The sequence below is a fragment of the Tasmannia lanceolata genome, unplaced genomic scaffold (assembly GCF_043159265.1).
Source record: "Tasmannia lanceolata isolate RefF3 unplaced genomic scaffold, GAP_Taslan_0.1 ptg000005l, whole genome shotgun sequence".
Lineage (NCBI taxonomy): Eukaryota > Viridiplantae > Streptophyta > Magnoliopsida > Canellales > Winteraceae > Tasmannia > Tasmannia lanceolata.
This window is the reverse complement of record NW_027518682.1, coordinates 20,943,120-20,952,873: the sequence shown is the minus strand read 5'-3', so window position 1 is coordinate 20,952,873 and position 9,754 is coordinate 20,943,120. Positions and strand designations below refer to the sequence as shown.

Below are 9,754 nucleotides of genomic sequence, written 5' to 3'. Positions count from 1 at the left end.
TTTCTTCTATTTCAATAGGAAGTGGCGAAGCCCGTAACCAATCTTGCCCACAAATCAAGCACTCCACTAACTTAGGGGTTAGAGAACTGCGAAACTGATCAAGAATACGACCTCCGGTGCTGAAAGCCGACTCCGAGGCAACGGTAGATACGGGAATAGCTAGAACATCTCTTGCTATTTGGGAAAGAATTTTGTATCTAGAACTATTCACTTGCCACCAATTCAATATTTCAAATTTTGGGTCTTGACTTTCACAACCTTCCTCCAAGTACCTATCCACCTCAGACTTTACATCCTCACTCTCCTCTTCTTTTAAGAATGCAACAAACTCCGAGTCAACAAACTCCGATTCAACAACCTCCATCTCATTTACATTCTGAACTGTACTAGTACTGGGCGGTGAGGAAATTGATTGGTAATGCATAAAGAGACGATGAAATGCTCCACTTACTCTATTAGTGAGTGCACTAACTTTATCCGAAGTATAAAGTTTAGAGTAACAAAATTTAACATACTTCAATTTAAATCGAGGATCTAATACCACGGCAAGCAATAGCATCATGTTTACTTTACGTTATTCGTGGTCAGGTCCAGTCCAAATCAGCCGTCAATAGACGTTGGATGAGCTTTAAAGACAACGTTCTCATATCAGCTGCGTCTGGCGAGAAAGCCGTTGCTGTGCAGAGAACCCAAACGGTATTTTATTTATACATCGTTTATCTATTTGTTCTACTTTTTTTTTTGCCCTAGTTTCATCAGAGCTTTATTAGGACATGATCATGACAGATAAAAAACACAAATTTGAGTGGATTAGGCAGGTGGGTCAATGAGTGATCTTTAAAGGCTGAATTTGTGTATTTCATCGTGAATTCGAGTATTCACTTCGGCAAATGTGTAATGGATTGGGGAATGCATGGTCTGAGAGGAAGATGTTGATGTTTCGATTGTTGAGTACTGTGACAACACATGGTAGGGATCGCAATTGGTTCTGGTTTATTGAGCTTGTCCTGGAGAGATGATTTTCATTGGTAGGGAGTCATCTGAACACCATTCATGTCCTTCTTGTCTTTAAATCTGCAATTCTAATATCCGTGTTCAATACTCAACTCAACTAAGCCTTTGTCCCAAATTAGTTGGGGTCGGCTAATATCCATGTTCAATGACCAGAAAAAATTGCTTTACCATTTTTGCTGCGGTAAGAACCTGCTGCTAGAAATCGGGTTATCGGAGACTACTCAAAACAAACAATGAGAAATAGCCTCCGGCAACTAGACCCAGCAAAATGGTACCCGTACCCGCGGGTACACCCGGCCCGTAGCAAAATTTGTGGGTACGGGTACCAAATTTGTTACCTGCCAAAAAAATACCTGCACCCGGCCCGTACCCGTGACCAGTTGGTGGGTCTAGGTCTGGCCCTAGTACCCGCGGGTTACCCGTCAAAACAAGGGTTATGTTTTTTCTTTATTTTTCAACTTTTCATTCTTTAGTTTCCAACAGAAGTATCGATTCATTTTTTTTTTCTACTGAGAGACAAGCAGCCACGAAACGAAACCCTAGCCCAAAGCCATTCTTACTTTTGGTACATTCCTAGTTGGTACATTCAGTTGTTTAGCCATAAAAAATGATTTTTTTTTTCCAACAGAAGCTTTCACGGAACTCCGTGACCTGTAGAATCGCGGGTATTTTTTCCGGTACCCGCACGGGTCATACCCGTATCCGCTCGGGTTACCCGTTTGCCGGGTCTACTGGCAACCCATGGAATTAGCTCAAACGAGTGTATGCAACAATTCAAGTATGTAGTGAAATAAAGAATGAAAACAAGAGACACAAGAGATTTATGTAGTTCGGCACTTGGCCTACTCCACAGGCAATCCGAAAAGTATAAATTCACTAACAATGATGGGGAATTACAACAAGGGTGAAAAACCCTAACCTCTCCAACAATGGTGTAAACCCCACCAACACCCTCTTCTTTCAACCCAAGCAAAAACCCAACTCTCACTTTACAATGTCTTCACAAGCCGGAAAACACCACCAAAGAAACCCAATAACCTTGGATCCAAGCTCTCGCAAGTGAAGAAGAAGAAAACCCTTGGAGAGAAAGAAAACCCCTTTTCTTATAGAGGAAAGCCCTAACTCACTTCTTTAGAATAATCCCCCAACAAAAGATAAAAGCTTTCTTTAGTGGGCTTAAAGAACACACTCCAAGAATGCCCTTCAATAAAGAAGTTAATGCCAAGTGATTTTATATCACTATCCAACAGTTTGGGCATGTGATGAATCTTATGCATGCATTCTATCTTGCAAGAACTGTAGGACCTTTCTCAGAGTGCATTGAAGATGGTACCTATTGTTAAACACTCGTTGCATCCTACTTCTCTTTGGCAGTAGTGGTTGAACAACCACCTGGTATCTTCATATCATTTTGAGGTTGAGGCATTAAGAGATTCATTAGGTTCGAGATGGTTAAGCTTTTTCCTTTTCTTGAATTGAGGGAGAAATGGCATTCCGTGCTTTTGTTCCAACATCACGAGGTTTTCCAAAAGCAAGAAGATTGGGGAGCTCGCTTAACTCGAATCCGTTTGGAGAGATGTTAATGCTCGCAATTTAATATTTCTTTATCCCAACATTTCATTATGAGAACGAAGTTAGTTACTCAGGTATCCAGTAACATAGTTAATAATTTGTTATGCTACCTGCCATAAGGATTTCCAAATTTTGCGGGCCTTTGGGGGAGAATTTTGCATTGTAGAGTCCACATCATCTGACATAGTGGCTATTAGTCATGATCTAAGGCGATCCATTATTGTTCTGCTAGACTGCTTATGGTTGGAGAATGACGGGTTAATATGATATGGAGGGTGAAGCATGAAAATGAGACTGCAGGTGTGTTAGTTTTTCTAGGAGATCTTTGACATCTTCGTGGATGCTACCTCTTTTTAGAGAGCTTGTTCTCATGGAGAAGTGAAAATATACTTACTAATCTTCTGGTCAAATTCATTAGGTTCAAGCAATAAGAAATGTGAAACTTTACAATCTTTGCATGAAACCAATACAACTAATTATATTTGCATTAAATTCTTCAACTACACAATCTTTGCATGAAACCAATACAACTACTTATATTTACAAGAAATTCTTCTCCTCTTCTCATATGGGAAATTTGTCTCTCTGTTGAAATTATGTTCTCTTCATATGAAGCTGTTGTTCAATTTCCTGTGAAAATGAGTAGGAAAATTCTTCTTATATGAAAAATTTGCCTCTTTTGAACTTATGTTCTCTTCATATGAAGTTGTTGTTCAATTTCCTGTGAATATAAGTAGGGAAATTGGTTTCATGCAAAGTTTGTGTAGTTTATCATTTCTTACTGCTTGTGCCTATGATTTAATCCTCACTGGTTATCGTGGACGTGCCCTAATTTATGTTTCCATTTTATTCTCTTCTTCTATGGAGGTTGGGCTACAACTCTGATTAAGGGATCCAGTTCCCAACTTTTATGTTTTTTATGTGTTTCCCTATCTTTACACAATTCTTTGCTTTATAAATTTAGGGAACTGATATATCCACCCCTTTTGATCACCAGGAACACCCCCTGTCAGTGTATCAATGACTAAAGAGGGGTTGTTGTACTTATGTCAGAAGAATTCAATGCCACTGATTGCCATAAACATTGACAGGGGGTGTTCCTGGTGATCAAAAGGGGCGGATATATCATTTCCCTAAATTTATTATGAGTTATTTTATGGTCATAGTATCGTTGTGGAAAGTTTTGACAAATGCTGAATATGTTTGACAATTTGTGTTTTTTTTGAAGTGTTTATGTAGTGAATGGAGGGGCCTATTTAGCCCGAATTATGATCTGCACAGTCTATTTGCAAGATCCTGGAAAGAACAAGAATCTTCCTCATTAAGAACGGTAAATTCTTATGACCTTTATCTCCATAGGTTAGTAAAATCATGTGCTGATTTGGTGTCTAATTTGCTTGTTTGTGAGGATTGTCTTTGTAATGGGAATATAATCTTGTCATTCCTTTGCTTCGTTCTTTTAATTGATTCATTTCTGATTTTTTTCCTTTTTTCCTATTTCCCTTATGAGGGAAATGAGAGATTTTTTTACTCTTTACAATTGGTCTGGGTTGGAATACTTTTTTTTATTGCAGAATAAAGCTGTATGGGGTGGTATTCATTTTGTTAATGACTTGTTACTTCTTCAATTGCAATTTGCATTTCTTCCAATTCCTTTGATACCATATGGTAGGGCAGAAACTAGCAATGATATATGTTTATAGATGCCTTCAAAATGTTCCTTTGTGATTTTTTAGGATACCTGTCGCACACTGATCTTTGCTTACAGGATTTGGAACCTCTGAAATTACTCAGTCGGCGTAATTTGGGCTTATATAGGTTTAATGCTAAGTGCCTCCAGTTTGATGTCATTATGGACAAACTTGTTCTTTGATTCTAATTTCTAACTGGCTTTTACCTTTTTTTGCTCCTTTTAATAAATTTCTTATAGGACAGAGCATCACAAATAGAACATTTCCATCTATTATTTATGGTCCTCCGCTATTTCTTGTACAAATATTGGGACGAGTTGATTTGGTTGGATCTCTTGCTGAATATATCCAGTCAAATGGTTCTAAAGATTTTATTGTAAACCAGGAAATAAACTCTTGTTCCAGGAAATCTTGTTGTCACAATGTTCTACCCAAGTTTAATATTCATGGTTTTTAACCTTCCAGGACATGCCATGATTCTTGAAAGAAACCATGTGCCCTTTCCGTTGATTTGGTGACTATATATTTTTTTTGATGCCATAGGGTATCCCCACCCCACTTTTTGTAGGGCGGGACTATTCCCTAGGGATGCATGCAGGCACCCGGAAGACCACACACATGATTTGGTGACTATCTTAATGCATAAAAATGTGTCTGATAATTTTCTGATTCGTTTTAGGTCCCGTTTATTCTCATTGGAGGTGGCTATTGGCCTTGGTCTAATTATGTTGTTGTTAGCTTGAGTGACTCGGTCCATCCTCTACCTCTCACAACAGTTTATCATCAGTTGCGCCCTGTTCAGGCCTCTCCATACACATTCCTGCAGGCTATGTTTGGTCTTGAGTATCCAGTAAGTTCATGAATATCCAGTAAGATCGTGGCCTAAAGAAAAGACTTATCTTAGTAATTATTCTACATGTTTTCTCCTGAAGCTCTCAATCTGCAATATTGGCTTTCCTCACATTTTCATTTCGTCACCATTTTTGAAAGGTTCTGTTGGATGAGGAAAAAATCCTTCCACTTGGAAAGGAGATCACTGCAGTTGGCATTTGCAGATTTCAAGATGAAGTTCCTGAGATAAAGTCCTGCAAGGACCTTCCCTATTTCTTGTAAGTTATTTTTACCCCTTTCCCCTGAACACAGTTTCTTGTGCATAACCCTAAAAACAGAAACAAAAAAAACTATATGTTGGGAATGAAACGCCAGGTCACAACATCATTATGTCACAACATCATTACATAACACTCCAAGTTAGCTAAGTGATCCGCCAAGCGAATAGCTTCTTGAAACCATTAAAAAAAGGATTATCTTATTGATGGAATTGAGAAATGTTACATACTTCATGATGGAATTGAGAAATGTTACACACTTCATAAACAGGCTCTTTATCTTCCATCTCTCCAAAGACTTATGAGAAAGGCCACATTATCCTGCATTATATTCAAGCTATTTTTTGAACTATGAAAAATGATAAAAAGGAAAACAACACGGAATCAATTCAATAAGATAAAGGCATAAGTCCCCGAAACAACAAAATATCCCACTACAGAAACCTAAAAACATAAACAAAATCTACATTTTGGGCATGAAATGCCATGTCACAACATCATTACATAACACTCCAAGTTAGCTAAATGGTCCGCCAAGGGATTATCTTCTTGAAATCTTTTGGAAAGAAATAAGAAAAGTGATTAGCTTATTGATGGATATGAAAAATGTTGCACTCTTCATCAACTGACTCTATATGTCGATCTCTTCAAATACTTCTGAAAAATGCCACATATTATCCCACATTCTATCCAAGCTATTTTGGCCGAAAGGGTCATCTGTCATGCTATTCCTTTGATTCTTTGTTTTGTTGGAAGTCATAATGCTGCTTGGGGAGTAATTGGAGGTCATGTTCTTTATGCAGGTCTGATATGACAAGGGATCAAATGGTTGGGGATCTTGCCTTTAGGACTAAGGTTTTGCTATGGAGTGGCATTTTTCTCGGCACATTGTCATTTGGTATATTGGGCTATGCTATCACAAGGTACCCTAGTGTAGCTCCTATTGAAGAATGAAATAATTGCTCGTGTAATGAGATTGAGTTAAAAAACTAAATCGGATCATTATACTAAATAGAAGTATAATGGTTGCACGAATGAAGTCGTGGTATGATCCAAGCTCGCCCATCAAGAAAAAGGTTGAGGAAGTTTGATGTTAGGTTAATTACAAGTACGAGTGGCCTAGGCTTTCTAGAGTAAGCATTGTTTACGATCTTCATACATACAATCACCAATTTTGCTACAAATGTAGAAAAGAAAACAAATCCCAACATTTCTTTTTGTCGTAAGGTGAGTCCCACATTATATCTTTTGAACGATCATAATATGCTGCATAATTCAGGTAAAGCTTTCACGCATTGTATATCAGTGCTAGCAGGTGATGCTGTGCCATATATCTCATTAACAGAGTCATCTCTCATCTAGCCAATCCCTTGGAATACTAATTATTCGTAAAATGAAGTAGATTAAATTTCAGAGCCAGGAGTTCTTGTTGAACCACAAATAAATAAGAACTGGATTTTTGTAACTGAGTCTAATGACATATCACAAAACTCAACATGTGAGAACATAGTTGGTTGCTAATGGGTATGTATGTTTAACACAATGCTGATGGAAGTATTGAAATGTATAAGTTGAGACTTGTACAAATGTTTACAGTTTACACAGATGAGAATGGCTAGTTTACGATGAAATCTTTGATTTGCTTGCAAGACGTCTGTGGTCTGCATTTAGGAAGAGCAATTTCATTTTCCAGTATCATACACAGAACTTATGCGGTAAGGTTGGCACAGCGGTAAGGTTGCTCCGTTGTGACCTCGTGGTCACAGGTTCGAGTCACGGAAACAGCCTCTCTGCAAAGCAGAAGTAAGGCTGCGTACATCTAGCCCTCCCCAGACCTCGCAATGGCGGGAGCCTCGTGCACTGGGCCGCCCTTTTATACATAGATCTTATGCCAAAAAACGCTTTCAAGAGGATTAAAAGCAACATAGTTTCAAAACTCCCCCGTGTCATCGTTGACTCACCTTAGTTGGCTCCCTTTTACCTTGGCTGTGTTCTTGTCCGAGTCCATGTTTTGCTGTACAAAGTCAATCAAAACTCCTTTTAACTCTCTCTATTACTGACCGCATCAACCAAGTACTTAGCCGTGCCAACTCGGTGGTAAAAAAAAAAAAAGTGGATCTTTTGATTGGCCAGTTTTTTTTGCAGCAGTTCAATACCCTATATTTTTGTGCCTATTATATCTAAGATATTTTCTGTCTGGATAAGCTGTCACCAAGATAATTGGAAGACATTAGGAGAATGAACTTGAAGGGTGTGTTTGGATCGCCAGAATCAGGAATTGGAATCAGCATCCTATTTTGGTTCCTATTCCTATTCCCTTGTAAATGGAATGGAAAAAAAATCAAATAAAAAATTCAATTCTGGCCGGGAGAATCAGAATACTGCTTCTTGGGCAGGAAACAGATTCCGGCATTTTTTCTCCATCTATGCTGCCTGGTTTCCATTCTGCATCCTTATTCCATTTATTTATTAGAACCAAGTGCTGGAATTGGAATAGGATGACAATTCCAGCAATCCAAACGCACTCTAAGATTTATTAATGAACTGTCAATAACAAAACTAGGATATCAGGAATGATAATGAATCACCAGTCCATTCGTTTTTTTTTTTTAAATTTTTTATTTCTGGCGTTTGTTCTGTTTCAAGCTGTTTCGATTTTTGACTATAATGACCCACCGACCTTAGTGGTGGTTGGCCTTGCCTTTATGGCATTTTTGGGCTGCTGATACATTAACTTTTGCATCACTTAAGTTCTTAACATACTGCTTCAAAATGATCTTCCTATCTTTATTTTACCATGAGCACTTGCAGAGTGATGTCTCAGTCTAGATCTGAAATTTAAACGTTGCTGGCATGGCTGTATTGGTTGCACGAGGTATTCTTTCTATGTTGTCCGTTGGTTACATGAAGCAGAGCCAGGAGTCAACGGTTTTCAAAAATTCTGGAAGAGGGAGTGCCTAAAAAACATTTATAGTATTGAATTATCTAAAATTACGTCTATAGTTAATAAATATAGAGATTAATTTTTTAGCTGTTTTGTTTATTGAACTTGAAATTTCTAGATTTGAAAATGATAAAGACTCTTATTTAGCAGCTGTACAAAATCTTTTTGAGTTACAAGTAGTCTTGTTAGAATTATGGGAGACATATGACATAGTTGTTGATGGGAAGAAGAGGTGTGTGAATATTCCTGCTATTAAATAACAACCAATGTATTCACAGATCAACTATGATTTGGGTACTTTGACAGTGCTTTGGCTGATTTTCTCATGTTTCTATTCTCTGACATACTGACAGTCACATATGTTTAAAAGAAGTACAAAAAAGTGATGGACCTTAATTTTTCAGCCTCTTTAGTTCCCCGAATCTCTTGTTTCAAGCATTAAGTTTGCCGAATCTCGTCTCAAGCATGTGTTAATTGGCATTTGGAATCTCTCTCTCTATTTTTGGCAGCATTGATTTTCAGATTCAATTGTAGTGACATTATGTAGCTTCATTTGGAGCAACAGAATCATGCTTTGTTTATCACAACATTGGTTGGGAATGCAGGAACTGGTGTAGATGGAAAGAGTGGAGACATCAGAGACAGCGCATTCAAGAACACAGGGATGATGCTACTGTTGAAAATAGTGCCGACAATGAGTCCGGCGATGTCCCAGATGGTGAATTGTGTGTTGTCTGTCTAATGAGGCGAAGGCAGTTTGCTTTTGTTCCCTGTGGGCATCTTGTTTGCTGCCCAAGCTGTACCTTATCAGTAGAGCGTGACTCGGACCCAAAGTGCCCTATATGTAGGCAAACAATATGGACTTCCATCAGGATTTATGCTTCTTAAAGTACCGATAAGGATGGCGTTCTTAATTTCCGAATGATCATATATTCATTACACATGAGCCTCTCCCTGTTGGGCTGATTCAGGTGATTGTGATCATTTCTTCGCATAGCGGTATTTTTTTTTTTTTTCCAGCCATTTCTGTAGGGGGCATTTTTGATTTGTAAATCCCATTACTGCCTTTTTTTTATCTTTTCTTTTGTTGTTGTATATAACATACTGCTTCAACTTATAGAGGAACAGGATGTATGGTACGAGTTTGTTATCTAATCAATCCAAAGCGAATGTTTAGAATTCCAACGGCCGCAATGTCTCGACTGTACAGTTGGCTCCATGAACTGTGGTTTGGGCTCTCCATCCAGTGAGCCCCACACCATGTATCAACAACAGCCCAAAGCTCAGATCTCAAATTGGAAGGTGAAATCATAAAATTTCTGGGTTCAGTTCTAGCTTACCTAAAAAGCTTCATTATATGAGATTACGTATGCCACACATGTTCAATGTTGCAAACTATTTATCTGTCAGGGCTCGTATGGATG

The 9,754-nt window shown here is 38.3% G+C and overlaps 1 protein-coding gene across 1 annotated transcript; it reads left to right on the top strand.

Annotated features, from left to right (window-relative positions):
• The first annotated feature begins 578 nt into the window (after positions 1 to 578).
• On the top strand, positions 579 to 9,429 carry LOC143877919 (E3 ubiquitin-protein ligase SPL2-like). Its single transcript, XM_077380235.1, has 6 exons — positions 579 to 696; positions 3,815 to 3,916; positions 4,957 to 5,127; positions 5,268 to 5,386; positions 6,190 to 6,309; positions 8,936 to 9,429. Exons 1-6 carry the CDS (start codon positions 622 to 624, stop codon positions 9,216 to 9,218), a joined length of 870 nt encoding a protein of 289 aa, XP_077236350.1. The 5' UTR covers positions 579 to 621; the 3' UTR covers positions 9,219 to 9,429.
• Positions 9,430 to 9,754: the final 325 nt, after the last annotated feature.

Coding starts and splice junctions, on each gene's coding strand:
- LOC143877919 (XM_077380235.1), top strand. CDS start 622: ATGAGCTTTAAAGACAACGTTCTCATATCAGCTGCGTCTGGCGAGAAA. Junction 5,387..6,189: donor AAGGACCTTCCCTATTTCTT/GTAAGTTATTTT, acceptor TTCTTTATGCAG/GTCTGATATGACAAGGGATC. Junction 6,310..8,935: donor TTGGGCTATGCTATCACAAG/GTACCCTAGTGT, acceptor TTGGGAATGCAG/GAACTGGTGTAGATGGAAAG.